This window comes from Dufourea novaeangliae, unplaced genomic scaffold (genome assembly GCF_001272555.1).
Source record: "Dufourea novaeangliae isolate 0120121106 unplaced genomic scaffold, ASM127255v1 scaffold28, whole genome shotgun sequence".
Classification (NCBI taxonomy): Eukaryota; Metazoa; Arthropoda; class Insecta; order Hymenoptera; family Halictidae; genus Dufourea; species Dufourea novaeangliae.
The window spans coordinates 112,252-137,763 of record NW_015373917.1 but is presented as its reverse complement, the minus strand read 5'-3'; the positions used below and the strand labels follow the sequence as shown (position 1 = coordinate 137,763).

The window sequence follows — 25,512 nt, the reverse complement described above, 5'->3', positions numbered from 1 at the left end:
TAATAAGTACAGTGCATCGTAGGACCTCGTGTCGTGCGGATCGGAATAGAAGCTTAGAGGCAAAGATATTCTACCTCGACGTGCGACTTCATCCCGAACAAATAAGTTTACTCGAAGACGTCGTGTTCGCTCTAAAGTGTCTTCAGCCTAAGGGAACACACGCACACCGGGGCAAATTGAAACAACCGCCCCGCCCCATAGGCGGGTCCCCTTTGATCAGTGTAAACACAATCGCGGGCGTTAGATTGACGCCGAGAAAATCGTGCAGTCTCGTTGAAATTTTGTGGTACGTGGTCAACGGACACAAAGAAGCGTCTCCCGTTCGGTTGGAACGAGGTCTGCTTGGAGTTTTCGTTTCGTCTAAAGTGCTTCACTGCCCTTAGTTGCTGCTAAGAAGACCTGTTTAGTTTCACGAAGACGTGTAGTCGGTGTATGTGTGTGTGTGTGTGTAGTTCGGTGGTCGAAGTCAGTGGAGAATGGACCGTGTAACCGAGTACTTCGGGAAATCGACCCTCTCTGACCTGTCCAAAGCACTGGTCCCTCTACTTTCGTGGAAAATTAAATGGCGAATCACTTTTTAACTCGATAGTCATCAGTTTCGTTCGTGTATCGAGTCGAGTCGTGAGTAACTTTTATTTTTATTTTCGAAATTTATCTGAGTGCAAGATTATCAATTTGGTGAATTTTCAATGTTTAATGTTTACTTTAGAACCTAGTATTTGATTTGTGGTGTTGAATTGAAAGTAGTTGTGACGGAATTCGGAAATTTCGATAAAGTTGGAGAACACTCGTTCTTCCACTTTCGTGGAAAATTAAATGGCGAATCACTTTTTAACTCGATAGTCATCAGTTTCGTTCGTGTTTCGGGACGAGTCGTGAGTTACTTTTATTTTTATTTTCGAAATTTATCTGAGTGCAAGATTATCAATTTTGTGAATTTTCAATGTTTAATGTTTACTTTAGAACCTAGTATTTGATTTGTGGTGTTGAAGTGAAAGTAGTTGTGACGGAATTCGGAAATTTCGATAAAGTTGGAGAACACTCGTTCTTCTACTTTCGTGGAAAATTAAATGGCGAATCACTTTTTAACTCGATAGTCATCAGTTTCGTTCGTGTTTCGGGACGAGTCGTGAGTAACTTTTATTTTTATTTTCGAAATTTATCTCAGTGCAAGATTATCAGTTTGGTGAATTTTCAATTTTTAATATTCACTTTAGAACCTAGTATTTGATCTGTGGTGTTAAATTGAAATTAATTTAATTCGAATAATACACAGTGAAAAACTGCAGTACCTACAAGGGATTATCCTGAGCTTTACACAGTTAATGAGATTAAATAATCGTTGCCAAATATCGACTCATTCAGGAAGAAGTATTATTTTAAAATTGCCTGCCTCTGATTTTAACGAAGATGTATCTTATTAATGAACATTTATTAACGAAAACATATTTTATTAACGAACATTTATTAACACAGCAATTTAACTGGACGATAACCACCTTCACATTCATTAACTTTCATATTGATTACTCGCTTCATTTGATATGAGTACTTTTGTAAGTATCGATTATTTACTTGTATTTACTTGAATCGATTCATCCCATATTGTGACGCATTAGTAACAGAATGACGATTAGCTCTAAACAGCAGGAACAATTTTACGTTCTAATTATTCTTGCAAGACCGTTGCGTGTATTTTATCAACGGTTCATCAGTCCCTGCTGGCTAAACCACTACGCGTTCACCCTGGAAAGAACTCGGTGATTCGGGTTAATCACGCATTGATTAACTGCGGGGCAATCGATCCGCATTAATGCAAATGGACCACCCAGGCGGCGGCGGTCTGATCGCGTTACCGAGCTCCGCTACTTGCACCGCTAGCGGAACGTATAAATCAGACTTAACAGCTTCGAATCGCTACGTCTGACGTACAGCCTGCCAAACTTGACCCTCACTTTGAAAACATTTACGTAACTTCGATCCCCCCTCACCCACCGCCAGCTAATCACATATATAACCATTTTGGGTCATAAATTACACGAAACCCGAAACCTTGAATTAAACGACTTGGAAATATTTTTCCGTGAATTTCATTGATCTACAGACATTACGGGCGAGTCGTATCACATTTATGAACATAATAACATTCTTCGCTTACGCATATTTTTCCCTCAGTTTACACAGTACTTTTTGGTATAGAAGATCTCAGTTTCACTTATTTTTACAATTATAAGGAGTGCTTCTTTTATTGTCATTATTAATTGTAATTATTCATTGTACTGGTTCTTGCCCGTCAATTCTAAATAAATAATAATAACTTCCAAATTTACCATACAACGAGGAATTACTAAAATATTTCGACAGATAACATACGAATACACCTAAAAGATATTTTTTCCGTATTTTCCCGAAGAAATATAACTAACTTAAGAAAAAATCGAAATATTTATAGATCATATTTGGATCATATTTCGTTCCTTCATTGAACAGCGAAAACGGTAATGCTTCATCGTGGAAATCGATTAACTAAATAATAAAGCTCATTGGTATGCTTCTCGTGAGAACAAAAGCTTTATTTTTCTAAAAGGAAAAAAACTGATGGTTCGAAGGGTCTCAAAGAGGAGAACCAAAATAGAGGATAACGAAACTGACCTGAGGCTGAAAGACTGTTTCCTCGGAAACCATTTAACAGTTTTAATACCGTAAACAGAATAGTTTGAGGCCGCGTTGGAATGCAAATTTCCAGCCCTACTCGATGATCGTAAAACCATTTAAAAGGTGGGGGACCCGGTGGTCCGGTTATGCAAATGACCGCCTAACATTTTTCTTCGTTCCCGACAGATACTACCTGGCCACGACAGAGGGCGAGTCCGCGGTGCAGCATCTGTACCGGATATCCGTGCGTGGCGAGGACCGCAAACCGACCTGCCTCAGCTGCACAGCGGTCCGAGAAATGGACAGTAACCGGTGCCTCTACAACACGGCCAAGTTTTCCACCGATCATTCGCATTACGTGCTCACTTGCGCCGGCCCCGGGGTGCCTGACATCGCCATTTACAACAGGGTGAGTTCACCGTTGTTTGCCATCCGTGTCGAACACCCGTGTTGTTAGGATCGAGAGAGCCAGAGCCGCGACCGTTGTACCAAGTGACGCTGGGTATTTGCTTCCGTCCCCCCCCGCCTCTCCCTCGGTGATAGATACGGGTGTCAGTTTCATTTTTCAACTGTACCAGTTCGAAGGGGTGTGGTAGATTTTTATCAGCTAGAGGAGGTCAGAGAATTGGAAAAAAGGATCCTTTAGAAATAGAGAATTTAATCTTCATTCCCAAAAGAGGTTTGTTTGTCCCTTGTTTTGAAGAAATAAAAGGTTGTCGCTTCATTTGGAAGAATAATTTTAAGTGTCTAGTAAATGAAGAAATTTGTTTCCATGTGACGATGGATGCAATTATTTAGTTTTTCGAGTGTACTGTCCGAAAGGGGGAGGTAGATTTTTATCAGCTAGAGGAGGTCAGAGAATTGGAAAAAAGGATCCATTAGAAATAGAGAATTTAATCTTCATTCCTAGAAGAGGTTTGTTTGTCCCTTGTTTTGAAGAAATAGAAGGTTGTCGCTTCATTTGGAAGAATAATTTTAAGTGTCTAGTAAATGAAGAAATTTGTTTCCATGTGACGATGGATGCAATTATTTAGTTTTTCGAGTGTACTGTCCGAAAGGGGGAGGTAGATTTTTATCAGCTAGAGGAGGTCAGAGAGTTGGAAAAGGGAACCTTTAGAAATAGAGAATTTAATCTTCATTCCCAAAAGAGGTTTGTTTGTCCCTTGTTTCGAAGAAATAAAAGGTTGTCGCTTCATTTAGAAGAATAATTTTAAGTAAATTAAAGAAATTTGTTTCCATCTGGCAATCGATGCAAATGTTTAGTTTTTCAACTTCGATAATCGCAATGCTTCCTCTTCCCCGATGAAAGAAGTAGATTTTTCTTCTTGCGAAAACAGGGTCAAAGGATTAGCAAGAAGCTACTTTAAACGAAAAAAATTTAATCTTCCTTTCGAGGAGAGCTCTATTGTCTCTTTGTATCGAAGAAAGAAAAGCAGGCTTGGTACTTCATTCGAAAGGAACAAGTTTGCAAGAATAGTTAACTCCGTGCTGAAACTAGAAAACTGGCGCGGGTTTCGCAGTGTCGATGTCGAAAATTTCTTTCGTTTAAATTTTTCAACGGTACACTTCGGAAGGCCACCACAATACACAGGGATAGCAATTTTTGGCCAGTTTTTGCCGTAGCTGAATGGTTAAACAAGATAGAGAGACTACTTTCGAAAATATCCTGCAGAGTTCGGTTCACAAGTATTTTTTTCCTGTGTTCGTCGTTCCATGCGGGATACCCCAGCGCTATAATTCCATTTGACATATTACGTTCCGTTTCGGGTCCGCCGTCACCGTAACACTCCGCTATGTCGCGAAAGGTGCAAACTTCGTATATTACAGCAGCAATATCCCGCCATCCCTGGACTCGAATTCGTTCAGTTTGCACGTATGCGTAAAAATTTGTTTGCCATGGTCTCGACGAATTTCAATTCTGGGAACGTATTTGATATTAACATCCCGACATTCGTTTACGAAAATATCGATTCCATACGACAATTGGAGAAAGAAACGCACTTTCTTTCATCCCTCGAAATTGGTAATTTGCAAATTGCCATTATGCAAATCCATCCGCAAGAACAGAAATTTAAATTTCGTCGAATCAACTTCTTTCTACTCACTGAACCGGCTTTCCTCGAAGTAATTTTTTAACGCTCGATAAAGCAGCGCATTTTTTCGGCCGCGTAATTCGGCAGATAATTCCTCTCCGTGGCACCCTCTTCTTCTTACCCTTGTTTCGGGTACGGACCCTATCACCGTTTGCTTAATGGCGGTGTTCAACGGTTTCGCGCCATTTTTACAAGCTTGCACCCCGAAATAAATTACGACAAATAACTTTAGAGTGGGGTCAGAAGCGTAGGTGGTGGCCTTTCCAAGAATTCGGACGGGGCATTCGTCTAATTTTCCGCGGGAAAACGGGGTCTAATGAGTTCCGAGGCGCCGCGTGTCTGCGACAGAATCTACTCTCCAGGGACGGGCTTTTACGTCTGTGCGCGTCCACGTCCCCGAGTAGACTCTCGAGAGTTGTACCCACCCTCGAGAACCGAATCGAATGCCAGTGGAAAGCAAGCTGTCGGAGGAGTTGCTCTCGAGATCTATATACACCGGAGAATTCTATGCTCGCTAGGAAAAGTCTGACGTGGACACGTACCTTAAGCACAATCGGTCTCGCAGCAGGTAGGATAGGGTGGGGCTAAAAATCTGGCGGGTTAAAAGTCCTGAATTTAAAAGTCTTCATTCGTAAACGTCGATCAAATATTGCATCATAATAATTTAAACGGGCATTCATGCGGGTCGTACGATGCCTTTGTCATTATTTACCACGCAGCCAACATCCCACCACACACAAGACTGACGCACGATGTGCTCTGGGGCCCAACAGTTAAACTTTTCTCTTGTTTGTCTTTTCTTTATGTAGAAGCAACTTTGTATTTTTATACATTTAAAAATTAAAATATTCTTCACTTTTCCATGGGGGCCTTTACTGTTACATTGCATGTGTAATTGTGTGTTAAAATTAAATAGTCTTGGACCAGCCCGTTGCTCATGGTAAAAATGACTCGGAGTTGCTGGTAAGTCATATGAAAAATTGCTCGGAGAGCAAATGGTTAATAACTAAACGTATGTTTAGTGGGATGTTGAGTGCGCGGTTAACACTTTGTGATGTATCTTCAACCAATATCTGTTGCAAGAAACGAAGAGAAAAATCAGAATACAATACATACTACAGTGTTGCGTCGATTATTGTCAAAAACTCGGGTCCACGCCGCGACAAACACCAAACAGAAGAAATGCTTCAGACTTTCGTAAATTTATTTTGTACCCGAAGCAAAGCAGGGGTCCAACAAAATATACGCGTGACAGGTTTCACGCCCCCCCCCCCAGTAGTGGGGATGGCGCCTTGACAAAAATCGTGTAGAACCAATCCTACAGTGATCGACGGAATACTGTACCAGTCATAAATCGAAGAGTAACAAAAGTTTTTCGTGATTATCTCGGAAACTAAGGCTGAGCGGCAGTAACACGTATAGAAAAAAGCTGTTCATAATGATGGCCTTGACAACATAGTTGAAGGTCATTGAAGCCAGGACGTCAAGCTTCTAAATAATTACTAGATTACGTTATTCGCAGATAAATACGCGGTGGAGTTGATACGTTATTCGCGATTCAGTGAAATCCCATTCGATCATTGGAAGTCGCTGCATAAGCAACCACATATCCGCCCGATAAATCGTCGATCTCTTCCACGCGTGCCACGGTTATTTGTCAGTGTCCCGGAAGCGGCGGCACTCAACCGACCTCACGCGCCGGATCTATGTTTTATGCCGGTGCTTATTGTTAGAAACGTCCGCGGTTGGTGGAAAAGTAACAAATCGACGGGACAGATTTTTTGACACACACACGCACACACGAGAGACCGAATCCAGGGTAAAAGGGGTCGTGGCCCCGCGCGCACAGTGGGTGGCGAACAAAATCTAAAGCGAACTGGCTGGTGGATCCTCGATATTCGAAGTTCTTGCGACTCCCGCGGATTTTTCCTCGCTGCGTTTCTTTAACCCCCAACGGGAGGTTTCTCCACGCCCTGGCGAAGGATTTTATTTCGAAAAACGATAAAAAAAAAAAAAAAGAACTGGCTCTCGAAACTGTAAGCCCGTGAAATGAAATGAATTGCTTTTATGAAAGTAATTGAATCGATAATTCAACTTCCCTTTTTTGGGGTGGTATCCTTCCTTCTGGATTCTTTTGCTGCACGTTTTGGTTCCAGTAAACTCGTTCTTTGTCCGGTGCATTAATTTAATTTTTGATGTCTGGGTTCTTTGGCTTACGATTGGTTTCATTCCTGTGGATTTGCCTCTTTTGTGGCATCTGCTAACGGATGGACGTTCATTTGAAATTATTCCACGGCGATGTCGAAGGATTTCGAACTGTATTTCGTTGTATTATGCGCACACCCGTCTGATTTCAATTAAACCGTTCGACTATTTCGCCCAGTGGGGCCGCGAGGCCGTTAATTCATTCGCGGGTGCAGGTTCTCCATCCGGCCGTTGCTGTGTTGAAAACATTTAAATGAAAATTGAAGTTTTTCTCCCGCTGCCCCTCGATATACCCGACGTTTTTGTTTCGACCACCTCCCGTTCGAATTTCAATTTAATCTCTTGTTTTTCTTCTTCATCGGCACATAACCCTCGAGGGATTTTCCCATCGATCACCGCCAATATTCTTGACGTGCTTCTACCGACGTTGAGACGTAAGTTTCGTTAAAAATATATTCATTTATTCGTCCACTGTCGAGAGCGTGTCCGTTCGTCCTGTTCGACGAGGAACTGCTCGATAAATCGTTGCTGCGGTGTGTTTGTTTGTGTGTGTTGTTTTTTCTTTTTTGGTCACCGCGTGGTGGCCCCAGTGACGAATAAACAAGCTGTAAATTCAAACGATGCGTTTTACAATCGTTTGACAAATTGTTGCGGGCCCTGCGCCGAGAACAACAATTCGCCGCGATGGAATCACGTTTCATCGTACACGAGTAAACAGAACATGAAACTATGTTATCAGCCGGGGTTACGAATTAAATAAATTTTCCCGCCGTTTAACAAACAGACAAACACAATTCGACCAACGGCCCCACACACGTATTGTGTACGAGTCCTGTTCCGGTGTCCGACAACGATTAAACAGCGAACAATACGAATCCGTTTATAGTGATTCATTCGATTCGAGGTCGTTCGTAGAGATTCGAATTCGGATTGTTCGACTCTTATAGTGTTATTTTGGTTGAAACTCGATTTTGTATACAGGGTCAGTCAATAAGAATCGAAAATAACTCGTTCTCTATTGGTTGAAAAACGTTTTAATGAATTATGTAGCATTTTAATTTATTTATATTTTATTTTTGTTGTCATATTACGATGACCTTCCGTTTTTTCAAGGTCAATGCATCTTTCTTTTCATACCACATTATTATCGGTGGAAGAACGAGTTCAACAACCGATAGCATAATAGTATTGAACCTAATTGAGGCTTCGTTTTCGAGAGAATCAAATTTAAAAATCTGCTAGATACGCGTCCAGTTGAATACGAATTGCATTCCGTTTCTACTTACTACCATGTAAAATACACGCGTTTCAAAATTAACGTTCAAAGGCGATTTTCTCCAAAACCATGTCTCAAATGGAAAAATGTCATTCTATATTTTCAACTTAATTTTTCCCATAGAATCATCTCAGGCTCGCTTGTACATAACTTTCAGAGGTACTCCGTATTTTCCCTGGTCTGACTGTAAATGATTTATTCTACTTGCTACCGGTACTCGTTCAGATTCTAACGATCGTTTATACAACTTTTCGCGACAGAACAAAACGAAATCCGACAGTCGTACATCTCGAAGATTTAACGCTGCGGACTGAGGATTTATAAGTCCTGAGGGCCACGGGACTAAAAGCCACCGCAGGGGACTCGACGAATCAGTCGATCCGACAGAAGATTAAACGCGCGGAATAATACATTAAACTCGACAACGGCGATTCTCTTTCTCTCTGTCTCCGCGAAACGTAAGAAAGCGTGCCGTTGCGTGCTCGACGTTGATGCATGGAGGCTTAAAACTTGCCCCATCCGTTACTAAGATCGCCTCGACTGTGGGGGGTGCAAAGCCCTCGATTGCGAATCAGAAGAGTGACGGCGTGTCGTTCGTTTTCGCGGTCGCGACAAATCGGGATGAAAAGTCGCTGTTGAAAAAGAAATTCAAGAGTATAGTCCAGGATTCAAATTGTTTCGTGTCGATCTTCTGACTCGGCGGACCCTCGTTAATGAAATTTCTACCCCTTTAACCACAGTTCCATCGAATCTGTGGATATCGAAACTCATCTTTGGTCAAGCCATATAATATTTGAAATGAAAATTCTCTTGAAGAAATGCGAAGAACAATAAGTTTTCCTAATCGTTGTTGTATTTCTATACAAATAATAAGAATAGAAATTATTCTCTGCTTTTTAACGCATTTCGAAGTCGGTCCACATTTTTGAGAAAAAAGTCTCTTTATTTTATCATTAGTTAGGCAGTAACCGTAAAGAAAAAATCAAAGGGAACTACTTTGGACTGTTTTGAAGGACATGATTTGTGAATGAAAATAATAGTTTACAATAAACAGAAGAAGTCAGATATTTTTTGCGAACGAAACCACCGTAAGAACATTCTTTACGTGATGCAATAGGTTAGATCTCGATTGTTCCAGTATAAAAATTATAATATTATTATTATTAGTCTGTCAAATATAGATCACACTATTTTTTATCGTTCCAGAACATCAATCGTGACCACTAGACTATAGAAGCTTATTCAAATTCACAATGTATAAAAATTAAAAATAGATGGAATTTAAAATCCTGTATTCGTGGCATTACTACGATAATGACAATACTTAAATGGTATTGAACTTCATCAAAACCTTTATTTTAATACGTTTCGCAATTTATTTTAACCTGAAGTTATTTTAGCAGGAGTTAAAGAGGGCTTTGAAATTGCAATGACTAGAGTGTCCACGAAACCAGCGCGTTCTAATCAGACAATAATAATCTCAAACGCGTTCCAAGAGTCATTCCCTTAACGCACTACACCACCGCACTTGAAGTCCACCCCTCGAGAAAAATTCCATCTCTTTGCACCCCATAAAGGATCAAGCATTCAAAGCCCGACCAGCGAAATATTTCCACTCGAGGATTATTGGCGGAGCTGGGCCGCGAACCCAAGAACAAGACGCTACTTTCCGTTCATCGTTTCCCCCTTAAGAGAAGGAAATTAGTTCTTCCGACGTGGATCTGAACGGAAGGAGTGAACGGTGCTTGTCCGCGAGGAAAGCCGATTACCAGTTGTAATCGTTCGCCGTCGAACTCGCTGATAAAGAGGCCGAACGTCGAATCGTCGTCCCCACCCCTACTTAGCCACCCCTTTTTTTTTCCACGCCTTCGTTTTCGTCAATCGCGATAGACGCTCGCCTCGCCGCCTCGGTTCCTTTCAATTCCACACCGTCGGCCCTTTCGACGCTTCCTCTCGGTCTTTTTCGCGATAATCTAATTACGAGCAAGATGATCGAGGGAGGGTTTTACCCACCTCCTCCTTACCCTTCCCTCGAACGAAAACGTGCTATATTGCCTTTCGATCGCAGAGCCGTGCTCGTTTAGTCCTCGCACCCCTTTCCATCAGCTTCGCAGCTCTCGATGAATTTGAATCACGACTCAAGAATTCAACCCCCGGAATCAAGTAGTGCTCTTTTGAGGTCTAGTACAGCCATACTCAACCGTTTTCTTTCTCGAGACATATACATATTTTTGTTACGTTACGCGGTCCGCAACATATTACACTATAGCTTATAATATAATAATGTAAAAAATTCAAACTCTAAACCTAAATGTAACCAACCGTTTATTGAAAAATAAGTGTGATTTTTTTTATGTTAAGACAAACTTTTGACTATTTTAGGCGCATCAGGTTTATAATTGTAATATGCTGCTCGCAATACGTCATCGAAGTGAGAATCGGTAAGCCGATTTTTGTACAGGTGGATTCCGCTAAGTGTGCCACCTAAATTGCTTGTGATCTGTTTGTTGTACGAAAAAATATTTCAACAAAAAATTGTATGGTATCGAAAAGACTATAGGATGTAATAATTAGTTTGTTGCTATTTCAATTTTTTTACCGACATATGAAGATCACCTTAAGAGTGTTGGATTCTGAGTAAAAAACTATTAAGGTGTATGGGTCTAGAAATAAATAGTTACCCAGATATTATTCTTTAAATGATTTTTATGGCATGTGATGCTTGAACCGAAGATTTCTAACAATTGTCGCAGAAATACGCTTTCAATGATACAATTTATGGCTGGTCTAGTACTCACTGTTTATTGAAACCGAGACGTGTCGAGAAGAAATGGGCGGGCAGAACTTTTGTTGCGCTCGTTCCGCTACTTATACCATGAAAATGGATACGGATGGCCGTGCGAGTGAAACGATGGTATCCATTGGATAGGATATAGCGTTTGGATCTTACGAAAATGGTTCGAAAGACGACAATGTTTCTACTCGGTAGATTAGATCGATACGGTCCAATGCGTCCTCCCTTGTGTTTTATTAATGAATCCTAATAAAACACCAGGGAGGACGCATTGGACCGTGAACTTAATTATCAGACTTATTAGTAACATTTCAGAGAGATTCTTTGAATATTCGCGAAGTATCGATTTGAAACTAGGTTTACAAACATTTCTTGTATAAGATACCTATTTTTAAGGACACCCGTGATATTGACGAGTAAACAAAAGTACGTAGTAGTAAAGGGTGTCTAAAGATTATTTAAATAAAAGGTATACCGATTCGTTTAGGCCTACAAATCCGTGCGAAAATTGTTTTGAAAATATAAATTTTGTACGAAAATTCAATTGTGGTTTAAGATTAAAATCTTTTGTGGTTTAAGATTTATATAGCCACTTACATTGAAGGGTCGGCTCTGATAAAAGGGTTGATTTCTCCCTTAAAGTAGAAAACGGGCACGAACGAATAACCACTAAATTCTTAAATACGTCTAACGAACATTTATACAAAGTTGTCAAGGTCACCGGGGTTCCCTTGTTAATACAGTGTGTCCTACATATGTACCATATAAATATTGAATAGTTACTTTTAGCACTTTATACATTATCCAAAACAATTTTCTTACAGTTTATAATATCAATAAACGTTGCCCACACATAGGTAGGTCATAATTTGTATTAATTTCCTTCTATACAATTCTCAAAGAAAATTTACATTTTTCCCAAATCTGACTGCCTAGTCCCCCTTAAAATTGCACACTCTGCGTCCTGTTTCTCCGTTTTACAGGGATCCCCCGAGGCGACGACGATCAGTTTCTCATTAAGTAAAACGGCAAAATAAGGGTCAATTAAGGATCGGAAATTGCGAACGTCTCCTGGGAAGATATCGCATTGGGTTGAGGAGGAATGCTTTTGAGTATCGATTGCCGGATGGAAAGCGAGTTTTTCCCTGCGTTTCAGATAGATATCTCGCAGGTCCCAGCGTTCGTCGTGGATACTTGGAACGGGTCGTTTACATTGATATCGAGTTGCGACGACGACGAGGCGAATCGAGCGTTTCGTTCCGATTTATTGACAGTCGATAGATTTCATGGGGAGAAAGAGAGAGAGAGAGGGAGAGGTGAACGGGGTCGCGTTGCTCTTATTTCCTGAAATAATAACGATGTTTATATTTCGTTCCGTGCTCCTGTTAACGTTAATGTGAAGCTCGACTGCTGCTGGACTGGTCGATGAATCTCGGGTATACCCTGAGATATTATTCCCGGTTATGGAGAAAAATTCCGAGGGAACCTGTTTCTCGTCTGGAAACGTCTACTGGTCTGGGCACTAATCCAAAATTAAGATTAAATTCCCACAGAGACACGAAGCACACTCACGTACACGGAGAAGTCTCTTTTCAGAACTCGAACAAGCTGTTTGCGTGGGAGAACAACGAGGCAGTTTCGGAGATCATCGTCGAGAAATCGCAGCCGATCGTGCGCCGTTACAATGTCCCGGTGCCCGGTGGGTTCAAAGCACGGGTTCGACTACTGATCCCGCCCGATGCTGACCTAAGCGGTGCCACGAAATACCCGATGCTGATCTACGTGTAAGTACCCTGACGTGATCACGGATTCGACGATGTAAACGGTGGAATCGCGACAATAGGTGGATCCACGGTTTCACGGTGGAACTGGCTAGAGTAGAAGTACATTGCGAAGTAAGTCCGAAAAACATTGCTGCAATATTTCCGCACTTCCTTCTGGAAATACTAGGTCTCATATTAGGCACATGCTTTATGTTCGGTGCTGTTCTCTATCCCAGAGATCTACTCTATCCCAGAGATGGAAAAATTCATTACCTAGATAAAAAGTTTCGAATAACGAGTAAAAGATAAAAAAAAAAAGTACTTCGGCGTTGTTAATCGTTTAAACATGGAAATTCAAATTTAAATAACAAAATAATACTTTTTCCTGATTGAGTCTACATTTGGCGAACAATTATTTAATCTCATTAACTGTTTAAAGCTCAGAATGGTGCCCTTAGATACTGCAAGTTTTCACTATTATTCGAATAAATTGTATTATAGTTATTGTTATTAATAAAATTCTGCTCAACTCTGGTTAAAATATAATATATTAATAAAAAAAAGAACTTTATATTCATTTTCCTTTGATACAAATAGGTATCGATACTTTTTTTTCCATACAAGTTATTCGAATAAAATTGTGCTCAACTCTGCTTTATCCCCTCTACCATCTACGGAGTTTATAATTGGTATTTCACACTCGATCGAACAGACTAACAACGTTCGTACAATTAATCGTAAATACATTGATCTGTTTACTCATCGGTTCAGATCTTTATATAATATTCATTGTTCATAATTATCCTGTATTAATGACATCGAGAGATTATAGAGTTAATTAAACGATGCACGATCCAGCATGTATCGCGTCCCGATGATGTTTTTCATCGATTCTATAACTACTCTCCGTTTAGAATCGATACTCTCGAATAATTACAAAGAATTATTATCGATTAGCACGGTCAGTTAATGTTCTGCCTACGAACTGCACCGTATTGTGCCAAGTTTAATAGAAACATCAGGCGAAATTTGCACGAATGACGACAGTCGCGACCATAATGAGCGTATAAAATTCATACCGTAGGAAAACCTATGTACAGGGTGTAACAAAAATATTGGAGGACCCGGAAATGAGAGACTCGTGAGGTGATTTGAAACAAGTTTTTCCTTAGCAAAAATGTTATCCGAGGCTTTGTTAACGAGATATTAACGAAAAACCCCGACCAATCAGAGCGCGAGTCTGCCAGCCGAGTTCCCGCGGTAACGTTGGTTACGCACTGCGATTCGTAGACAACGTTACCGCGGGAACTCGGCCGACAGACTCGCGCTCTGATTGGTCGGGGTTTTTCGTTAATATCTCGTTAACAATGCCTCGGATAACATTTTTGCTAAGGAAAAACTTGTTTCAAATCACCTCACGAGTCTCCCATTTCCGGATCCTCCAACGTTTTTTGTTACACCCTGTATACACTCCAACCATGTAAATTTATTCCCGTCGTATCGTGGTTCATCATTCGAACGATTCCAATGCAAATGGAGCGATCGTCACTTGTCAGGTGGCGGCAACGAAAAAGTATCGGACGTCTACGGGTCTAATGACTTGCACGATTCCTTACTTTTCCCCGTCGTCACGGGCCAGGAATTTATACAACAAGTTATAAAGCGTTTCGCTATTTACCCGTGGATTATAAATATTTATACCGTTTCGCCGAAGACTTCACCGCGAAATCAATTCATCTCGTCGATCCTCCCTGGAGTTGTTGCCGCCATCTTTCCTCGCCATTTTATAAATATCGTCGGATTTTTACAGAATTGTTCGCAAGAATAAAGTCACCGTTCGTCGCGTGAAAAAATCAGTTATCCTTCAATTAGGAATCCGTTTGTCCGACTGTCAGTTCCGCGAATAAATCCAATTTCCCGCCATTTTTATCATTCCACGCGTCAATCTTCCGTCCGGGTGAAAAATCACGAGAGCGGCGCCGAACCAGAGAGAGGAACGGAAACATAAAAAATCTCGACATTAATTCGCGTTATTCTACGGTCCTCTTTTTTTTTTTATGAAATCGACAGTTGTCGATAACTGTGAAGAAGGTTAATCCTTTGACTGCGGCGCATTCACTCGCACGAAATGATCGATATACACGGCGCCATATGTTCGTTAAAAAAAAAAAAGAAAAAATCTAAACTCTATGTTAGATCAGTTTACTAAAACGATAAATGTGTTATAGTAAGAAAAATTTAGATAGCGTATACAGTGTGTCCGAAAATAGGTGTAAGTCCTTCAAAGGAGTATTTCCTAGTGTGATTTGAAACGACTTTTTCCTTGGCGAAAGAGTTCTCCGAGACTTCGTTAACAAGGTATTAACAAAAAACCCTGGACCAATCAGTGATCAAAGAAATCAAGGTAACCTTGAAATCTTTGATATGCCTCCATCCACAAAAAAAGGACGTACCTTATAAGGTGTTCCCCTTGATGCCATTTAAGTTACACGCCTACAAAATATTCATAATAAGTCAAATTTTCATAATAAATCATATTTTCATAAGTCATTATTAGACCGTTAAGTCATTATTCGGGATGATCAAGTTAACTGAGACACCGTGTATATACGTTTTTCGTAGTCAAAAAGTTAATTCATCGCATCGGCAGATTTCAACGATTTGCGAGCGACTTAACGGCGCCTGATTTCACGCGACCGCGGCTTTTGTTTCGTTAGACGTTATTTTCTCGTATGCAAATACGGGCGCGCACGCGCGCGGCCGTATGAATACGCTTTAATGTCTCTTTGGAACGGATGCGTATTATTCGTCGGGGGTTGAGAGGTATAGAGAAAGAGAAGAGAAAAAAAATAGAAAAAGAGAGCCGTGGGAAGGAGAAAGCGGCGCGGCATCGCGCGTCAGCCGCAGCGTATCATTTATCAAAAACTTTTTGCCAAGGGCTTTCTATTCTATTAAAAGGTGTCGCGAAACGTCGGAAATATCGCCGCGAAATTCATTCGCCTCTATGTAAACTACCGCCGTGGATTTTTATGGAAGTTGGTGGACCCCCTCCGGTTTAATTCCCCTTTCGAAAATGGATATTAACGGTTCGGATCGTCGTTAATCCGATGTCGTATTCAACGGGGGCCGTTAGACGACCCCTTCGGAGAAAAAAAAAAATGAAAATCAAAGGGTAATTTCGAATCGATTCCCGTGCACACAAGTGACTTTTTCACACGGTTGTTCCTTCGTTTCCGTGACTTTTTCATTGAATGATCGCGAACTGTGAGGCCGACGTAAATGTTAGGAATTTAATTTGTTCGTTCGAAATTCACTTGAACCAACTGGACGTGAATTATTATTTGATTTTTGGAAAATTAAGAAGTTTTTTGAGCGGGCTCTCTGCTGGTACAAATATAAATAGCTCGTCAGGTTCAGCGATTCAATTAAAGTAGGGAATCGAATCATTCATTGCGTTCGGTTAACTCCATAATCAGTTCATAATTCTAACCTATGTATATGCTTTTTGAAAACATTTCAATGACAATTAAAAAAAAAAGTCTGAATAATTTATAACCGTATAAACTGATATCACCAGTAAATGGTTTACATGCCAGCAAAATTTTGCGTGCGTGCCATAGGTTCGCCATGCCTGGTCTAGTATACAGGGTGCCCCATTTAAATTGATCCCCTCGAATATCTCTGAAATTATTTCTGATACCGGAAAGTGTTTCAAACAAAAGTTGAATGGTATCGAGAGTGACATAATTTGATGTCAATAGTTTTTTTGTAGGTGGAGGCGTAGAAGCTATACGATGGTCAACTTTATTTTTTTAAATGGTCATTCACTGTCACAAATTATTTACCCTATGTATACCGAAAAACCGTTAGTTTGGGAGATATTTTAACTTTTATTACAAGATAACACTCTATTCCAATGTAGCTATTACTCGTGGAATTTAACAGGATCGATTTAAATGAGCACCCTGTATAATATAGAAACCTGTATATTATAACACAAAGTTACTTTCAATGTTTTATTCTTTCTATTTTAATACATTATTTCATTCCCCTCGCAGTTACGGTGGTCCAGACTCGTACCAAGTCACGGAGAAATTCAACGTCGACTGGGGCACGTATCTCGTGACAAACAAGAGCATCATCTACGCGACCATCGACGGCAGGGGTTCCGGTTTAATGGACAACGGGATGCTGTTCGCCGGATACCGGAATCTCGGCACCGTCGAGATCGCTGATCAGATCAACGTTACCAGGTGAGCCTCGTTCACAAAGTGAAAAGAAACTCCCCGTCCGGTTTAGCATATTCCGATACAGTAGTTCGGGCTCCGAGTTCCGTTCTTTTCGCCGGGGCCCCAAGTGCGGATAGAATTCTAATTGCGTTCGTTCTGTGTACCACAGGATGCAAATTTCGTCCCAATTTTACGGGCATTTCCAATTCTGTAACACGACTTCGCGACGCATCTCGATCGCAGAACACGCTTTTAATCTCGTTACTCCGTCTTCTAGGCGGCCGGAACGAAAAGGTACCTTTTTTTATCTCGACGAATTTTGTAGCCCTCGTCACGATATTACTCTTTTTCCTTTGCCCTTTCATTTCCGAATTATTTAAACATTACCAAAGACTAGATTGTTGTATTTTTGTGTACATTACGTGACATATAAACGAGACACCAGAAGATTTTACCATTTTGAGACCGTCTAATATCGCTTTTTCATTCGTTGCCGTTCGACAATTTTTTGTTACTTTTATCACAGTTGTACATAATTCCCATTATAATGTTATTATACATAACGAAACCCAATTTTTCGTACCTTTAACACTAGAACTGCCAGCATCGAATGTACACTAAATTAAATTGTATTATATAGTAATATGCAGAATATATAATGAAGTCTAGTATTACATATTGCAATATAAAGTTGTACAGCAAATTAAAAGCCAAAATAAATTCCATCAAAAGTACTATTATAATTTCAGTAATCGTAAAATAAGAAATCTGCAATCCGTCATTTTGACATGTTTGGTAGTTCTAGTGTTAATCAACAAACCCTCTTGAAATATTTGAAAGACATTGAAGTCTTAAGTTTTTATTATATTTCTGACAATGCTCAACGCCTGAATTCCATCAAATGAACGCGGCGAAGGAAAAGTAATGTCTTGTTTTACCGAGAAACTTTTAACTGCACATTTATGCCATACCATTTATTCAAGACTAGAAGAAATTATTATATACTCATATATATGAACACATACATGTTACTAATATTTTATTTTATAATTCAAAATACCTAGCTGTATGGTAACAGTGGAAACGAAAGGGTTAAAAATACGCCTGTCCTCTTGATCCCCTGTTTCATGCGTGGACGATTTAACGTTACACGGGAAACAGCCACAAAATGTTCAGTCAATTTTCGGTCGCTCGGTAATCTATATATACATATATACGTCGGGACGAAGGCTGTACTTCCGCGGGGCCATTTTGTAGCACGCGAAGAATTGCGGCGCCGGCATGGTGTTCCGGTGGCAGGCCGATTAAAATGCAAATAGATCACAATTTTATCGTATCATTGTGTTATCCCTGGCCTGCTTTGATCGCGAACACCGGTCCTAATACCTTTCTTCTACCTATTTACATGTAAAATGTCCCCGGCGCAATTTATCGAGTACCGAACGGGCATGCGCCACCCGTTAGCTGTTTTAAATGCAAAAAGACGCATTGCCCTTGTTACTCTATGCATTTTTAATGCTCGTACGTCAACAAAAGGGCTGACGTTCGAGCCGATTTATATTTATGCGAGGGGTCTGCTTTTAGCGATCCCGCACCCCCCTCTTTCCTTCAATATTCCGACTGACGTCGAGATAACTCGATTTATGACGGTTCCGATAACTCCTCTACAATTTTTCTTTCCTCCCTGGGAATAATTTTCTTTCGAATTGTTTTTTTTTTTAATTTGTTACACTGCCCACATTGCATCCCCCCACCCCCCATACCGATTAATTTCTGTTTCTCTTAACTTTCATCCGTACCGTGTATCTATACGCATAGAACTATCCGTAACCAAACTGCTTAATGAACTACGGACTGTTTACGGTCCTTTCACACACAGAAACCTTAATGAAGCTCGACACCGAGGAAAGAAGAGTTTCTCCCCGAATTAGTCCCCGTGAACTTCCACGAATCCCGTAACACGAGCAGCAAGTGTAGGGTAAATTCAGGGGAGACACCATCCTTTTTGGTTGAGAGCCAAATAACTTCTTTGGTTTCTCACTAATTAAATACGATACTTTTTTTTATTATATTACACTCTAAACATTTATTAAAATTAATTTTCTCCTAATGAAAAGCAAGTAAGATACTAAAGGTAATCACGTTTGGTGGTACACCCTGTATAAGGATTTTTAATGTTTCCTTTAATTTTGCACGCAACATATGTAATTATCTTTCTCCAGTCGAAAAACAATACAAGTGTGGCGTCTCTCCTGAATTCACCCTACTTATAGGGTGTTGAAAATTCTATGTCACGGCTACCATAACGTTATTCTTCACCTCTGGATCGGTAGAGATCTGTAAAAGAAAGCCACCGCAAAATTTACCTTGAACTTGAAATTCAAGGTCAACTTCTTTTATTATTGCGTCGTATTCTACTCGTCATGACGATGAAAAAAGCGTTTTTTGCTTGGATTTTTCAGTGAAATGTAATAGCTATCTAAATATAATCGAGTCAGCGTACTCCCAACGCACACGTCAGCTGTCGCATATAGTACAGTCGCCGTAACTACGCGCAAAGGCCTGCTCGCGCAGTCAACTGGAGTCTTTTGTACGCAGTTAAGAAATTCAAGGTTCAAGCTCAATTTTTCGGTGACTTTCTTTTGCAAATCTCCACCAATCCGGAGGTGTAGAATAACACTATGCCAGCCGTGAGATATAATTTTCAAACATCCTCTATACACACGTTTCATCGTATAAAGCACAATCTCGCGATCCGAATAAATTCGTCGTGTGCGGGCCAATCTCGTTTGCCGAGAGGACGAAGAATCCGTAGCGCTAAGCTTCGCGTCGATTACTTCTCCCTCCGGTTTACCAGCGTCTCGACCGATGACACCCTGAGAAAATACGAGGCGCCGTCCTGAGGCCCGTCCAAGGGGATCAGTCTATAAATTCAGACTCTGAAGAGAAGGGGGGGAGATGAGGTAATACTAACCCGGCTTCTTAGCCGATCACCTGGGCGAAGAAGTTCATTTAAAAATGCGTGTAGTCGTCCAGCTCAACGGGAGAAACAACGATCGACACACGGTAGCGAGTTTGTCCGCCGGATTAATGGATTACCGCGTCGTCTCCTGCTCCGATAAGTCGAGTAAAAGGCGAAAGGACGTCGGGAAAGGCTCGACCCGTAATTAGATTTGCCGGTAAAGTTACCCGGGAAATTTCAAGAAACGCCACGGTGTCGTGTTCGTGCCGCGACTCGGCAACTCCACCCCGTGAACGCGTCCTCTCGAGCTTTGGCCGTTCGCGCGCTCTTTGTTCCCACGGCTGACAGGGAGAGGGTGGGGAGGGATGGTTAACAAAACTAGACAGGAGGAAGAGGAACAGGGGACATTTGAATTTCGAGGCTCGGAAAATGTGTGTGGAAACCATGGCCGTTGCGGAGAGGGGAGAAACAAAAAAAGAAGAACAGGGACCTGTCGTTTCTGCGTCGTTAATTTTGCACGCGTCGCTGGCCACGTTCCGCTCGGTGGTGAAGCTTCGGAAGCTTTTCGACCCTCTATTGGAATGAATGTTAGCGTTAGTGTATGTTAGTTACGTACCGATTCATCTGGTGATAGAAGAACGTGACGGAGAACTATGTCGTGAAACATGATGGAATAGGAAGACAGGAAGTATTGTGGGGTATGCTACCAGTAGGGATAAACCGATCCAAGTAAATATATATGAATAATTAATATTTTCGGTTGCGACATACAGGGTGTCCCGCGTAACATTTATCATGATTCTTTAACCACTTCCGGTGATCTGATGGAAAAGTATTTTAGACAAAAGTTGATCAGTTCTTAATCGGTTACATAGAAATGGTGGCCGTCCGTTTTATAGGAGGTTTCCACGAACTAAACACCGAAAGAGGATCAACAAAATATTGGACCCAGAGCCTGGAGAAATGGGGTGGAGGGGGAGGAGACTCGAATTACGAAAAGCGACTCTTTATCGCGCCGACACTCTGACGAGAGCTTATGCTCTACGGGTTATCGATTCCGTTCGGATATCTGAATGCAGGATCGGGATACGAAACGGCGGGATGGAAAGGATGCCGATGAAGGCGGCGGGTGCATTTCAACCGATATCCCTTCCCATCCTCCCCTTCTAACCCCCGAAACCGTCGCCGTCCCTGTGTGTATTCCACGTTGCAATGTTTTGCTGGCGCGTCGCCCCGCGTCCGGGCACACGTAAAAAGAGTAGAGCGACTCGTGAAATTGGACGGCGGCCAAGCGATTGCGGAATCAGCCAGCTCTCTTTAACCTTTGCCCTATTGCACGGGGCTGTTGTCGGCCCTGCCGCGTCCCTGTCACCGTTTCTCACCCACTTCTCTTCCACGGTTCAGACGCGCACCAACCCCCTCCCTATTTCATTTCCCTGTGTTCCTTTTCATCCCTTTTTCCCCCATCCCATCGACGTGCACTCTTCACCCCTTCAACCCACTCACGGTTTTGCCCTGTTCTTCGTTGGTCTCTTCGTTCTCCCACGACATTTCTATTCCATATCAATCTACCGGCTCGACAATGGGAACAAGGCTGGCCTACCAAAATGGCATCGATGGTTTCTACGAGAAGCTTTTTGGTATCATACGCGAGAAATAGTGGTTTTCATTGATATTTGGGTGAATAGGTCGATGGGTTAAGTGTTTGTAGAAAAAGGTGATCTTTGAGTAACAGTGTTCCTAATTTCGTCTTCCCTAGATTTGATAACCCTCGGAAGGCGAATTGTGTGGGACTGACGATGCAGACGAACGCAGGGTCAGTTTGACCCGTAGCGGAATTTCCACTGTATGTGGGATTCAGGAAGGAATTGTACGTAAAATTTTTTGTATATTTTCGAGTTTGTATGTTACATTTACATAGAATTACAAAGGAAGACTTGTAACAGCTTTTAATTGGTTGAAATATATTTTATAGTTTGCTTTTATACTGGATAGGTCAATAAGAGCTACTACCTAAAATAAGTCGTTACCTATTGATTGTACGAGAGAACGTTTTAATTGTTATACATTTTTTGAACAATCATCGATTTCGACCAATCAGTGACTTTTTCCATGCCAGCCGCATTGCTATTCGTGTAATTCTCCCTTCACCAGAGAGTTTGCACACACGCCATTGATTTTCTCCTTTCTTGTCAGGTCTTTGTTCCGTCATCGAGCCAGAAATTTTGCTGTTCCCATCCCCCGGTGATCGCTTCATCGGTGAATAACCCGGCCTCGTGACCGAAAGATAAATTCTTTTTTGTGGGTGAAGGCGGGGCTAGCTCGCTTCCTATTCATTTAGGGGGCGAGAGGTAACCCTACACGGATGAACGTAACAGTGTCAGCTTAACGAATTCAACCTGCTTTCCTGGCCACGAAACCCCTTTCGGTTCTCGTTTCACGCGAAAATCAAACGAATCTTCGCTTTTTACGTGTCAAACGTGACGAAATATATTGGATCAAAAAAAAAAAAAGAGAGAGAATATATATAAGGCACGTGTTAATCTGTCGGAATTGAGTGTTTACACGGGAACGGAAGTGTGGAGCAAACGTTCCACGGGGAACGGTGAGAGAACGTGGAAAAAGTGAACAGTGTAAGGGTAGCAAAAAGAGCCGGAGCGTAAGAAGTCAAACGAAGTGGCGAGTGAAAAAAAAAAGAAAAATTAGCAGTGCCGGGTAATGAGCGTAGGGGGGAACGAAACGAAGAATACGGAATGGAAGGAATAACGAGCGACAGAGTAGCTTGAAAAATGAAAAGACAGATGCGGAATTAAAGACCCTCGATACGGAAACAAAGATTAGGGGAAGGTCGCGGAATTTGGAGCGTCGACTAGGTTGGACCGTTACTGTTATTTGTTATGTGTAAGCATTTTGCGCTGTGGGATAGACAATATTGTATGTATTACTTATACAGGGTATAACAATAATATTGTAGGTCCTTGAAATGGGTCACTCGTGAATTGATTTGGAACAAGTTTTTCCTTAGCAAAAATCTTCTCCGAGGCTTTGTTAACGAGATATTAACAAAAAACCCCGACCAATCAGAGCTCGGTCGGCAGACTCGCGCGCTGATTGGTCGGGGTTTTTCGTTAATATCTCATTAACTGGGCCTTGAGGAACTTTTTCGCTAAGGAAAAGGTTGTTTCTAATCACCCCAGGAATCACCCCTTTCAATGATTTACTAAGTTACATAGTTAATACAATCACCACTGTCATATAGTGCCAGCTGACGTTCAGGTGATCTAGCTTGGGCCCCATATAACCCTGTATACTTTTTATCAATTTTACAAATTTAATTTGAATGATTAATATTTCAAACTCCTTCAAAATAATTAAATGAAAAAATTTACAAATAAGTGGGAAAAACTAAAATGTTTTTTTCTTATTGTCGCCTGGAAGACACCACCAAACGCATTGAAACCTAAGTTTGCATACTTTGATCTTAATTTTTAGTTTTATTTAATCGTTAACATATCTTTTTAGTCCGTGCCATCATAATCTCCGTGAAAAAACCTACAACCACCTGATTCTTGATAAAAAACACCATTGTTTTGCAGCTAAATAAAAAACGATTAATCTTTTACTATCAACTACAGTTCCATAAGGTTCGTGTTAAAAAGAAATTTTTCGAACGTTCCTTCTTCAATAATATTATCTTGCAATTTTTTGGTAACAATCGAAAGTTGAAGCTTCTAAAAGTATTCTGTGAAATTTCCGACTAATAATACAATTATTAAAAATTCGCGGAAGCAACCTTAATCGGTAAAGGAATGAAACTGGACAGACGACAGAAAGGCTACATAAAATCTACGATAAAATCTGAATACATGTTCTACGAATGGCCACTGTATGGAGGCACATGTCGTCATTTATTAGTCGACGCTGTGCCATTCTCGTGACACGAAACCGCCTTCATCAGCAACATCGCGGCACATCTTTTCCTTTGATCCGAGCCGGCCCTCGTCCACCGAGCGACGTAACATCGAAGTTAATTAAACAGAGAAGAGCCACAAAGTGACGCCGAAAACAGTCGACCGCGTTCTCGCAGTGGGGCTAGCAAACTCGATTATCCCCCTAATAAAGTTCGTCCCCAATGGGAAGAAAAATGCAATTACCCACGTCGTATAAAAAGGGCGAGCGGCCAGAATATTTTGCTCTTCTCGCGGGCGCTCGCCTCCCGCGGACACATCGGTGGATGAGTTCGACGAAATCAGGATTCGCGTGGCGGCTCTAGGGACGGCATGGAATTTATTTTTATATTTTTTTTTGTTTACTCTCTGCTTGTTCTCCCAGCTAGATGAAGAGGAACGCGCTCGTCGACAAAAACGACGATGATTCGATTATTTTCGAAAGGCTCGAATTTCAATTCGTTTGTGCTCGCCTGCGCGGTGTTCTGTCTCGGCCATCGAAGCATCGTAAATTAGACGAAAGACGGATGGAAAATAAGCAGTTACTCGGCCGCCTGCCTTTCATTTGGCACGATGGTGCACGTGAAATTCTATACGATTCTGTGGGTAGGATTAACAAAGTGTATGGTATTACAGTAGAGACTCCGTGAGAGTTTGAAACTCGGGTCACCTTCAAAACTTTCACGGTGCACTGCGAGTCGTTTCAACACCTCACATATATATTGTGTACCCGAGGCCGATCCAAGGCAACATGAACGGGGGGGTAATAAATTATGGGGATGAAGTAGAAACTCTCACGAGGAACTTCCTAGCCAACTCTCATCGAGTCTTTTAGTTACGTATTCGAAATTACGAAATAAAATGCTAGTATCGTATATTCTTTCAGATCTGTGAGTACAGTACAGCGCCCAATTTGCCCGACTCCCTTCTATGTAAGATAAATTTTAATTTTTGAAGATTTATCTACTTTACTGTATGTTTTATTACAAACATTTTTTACCCTCCCTCCACTCCCCGGCTTTTCAACGAAGGAGGCCCTGGAAGGTTTGATAGTCCTATGCCACGAAAAATCTTAATCCAAGCCTGCTATACTGTATACGCCAAATAATTCATGATATGATTCGTTTCAAACCGTTTGGTACTATCCATTCGATCCTAAATACCACATGAATCATTTAGCCGTCCGATCTAGATATGAATCACCACATTTCCATAATCGAATTATGAATTTAGCCGAATTCAATATCGAATGGATACCCGTATAATTCCTCGAGCAGCACAGAACGGTACGGAGTTAAAGTAAATCCGAAAAGAAAAAAAAAAACCACGACGGAACATTAGTTCCGAACCTAATTCTCTCCGGAGTCTGTTAATCAGTCTCGACACGAGACGACACGGCGACCGCAACGGAAGCGTGAAAATCGATTGGTGAATAGAACGAGGCTCGATCGTTGGCGGCCCCACCGAGCACGATCGAGCCGTTAAAAGGTCCAATCGAAGACAATGGCACCGCAACCCCTCTACATCTCGTCCGATGGGTGGGGAAAAAATGAAATTCTATCTGAAAATCGATGCCCTGCACTGGAAA

At 41.3% G+C, this 25,512-nt stretch overlaps 1 protein-coding gene across 1 annotated transcript in view; it reads left to right on the top strand.

Annotated features, from left to right (window-relative positions):
- The window catches only part of LOC107194262 (venom dipeptidyl peptidase 4-like), a 107,836-nt gene that overhangs the window by 73,477 nt on the left and 8,847 nt on the right, over positions 1–25,512 (top strand). The window contains exons 5-7 of the mRNA XM_015583854.1: positions 2,842–3,064; positions 12,620–12,807; positions 16,845–17,039. Coding sequence (XP_015439340.1) covers positions 2,842–3,064; positions 12,620–12,807; positions 16,845–17,039 — 606 coding nt within the window. The remainder of the gene's footprint in view (positions 1–2,841; positions 3,065–12,619; positions 12,808–16,844; positions 17,040–25,512) is intronic.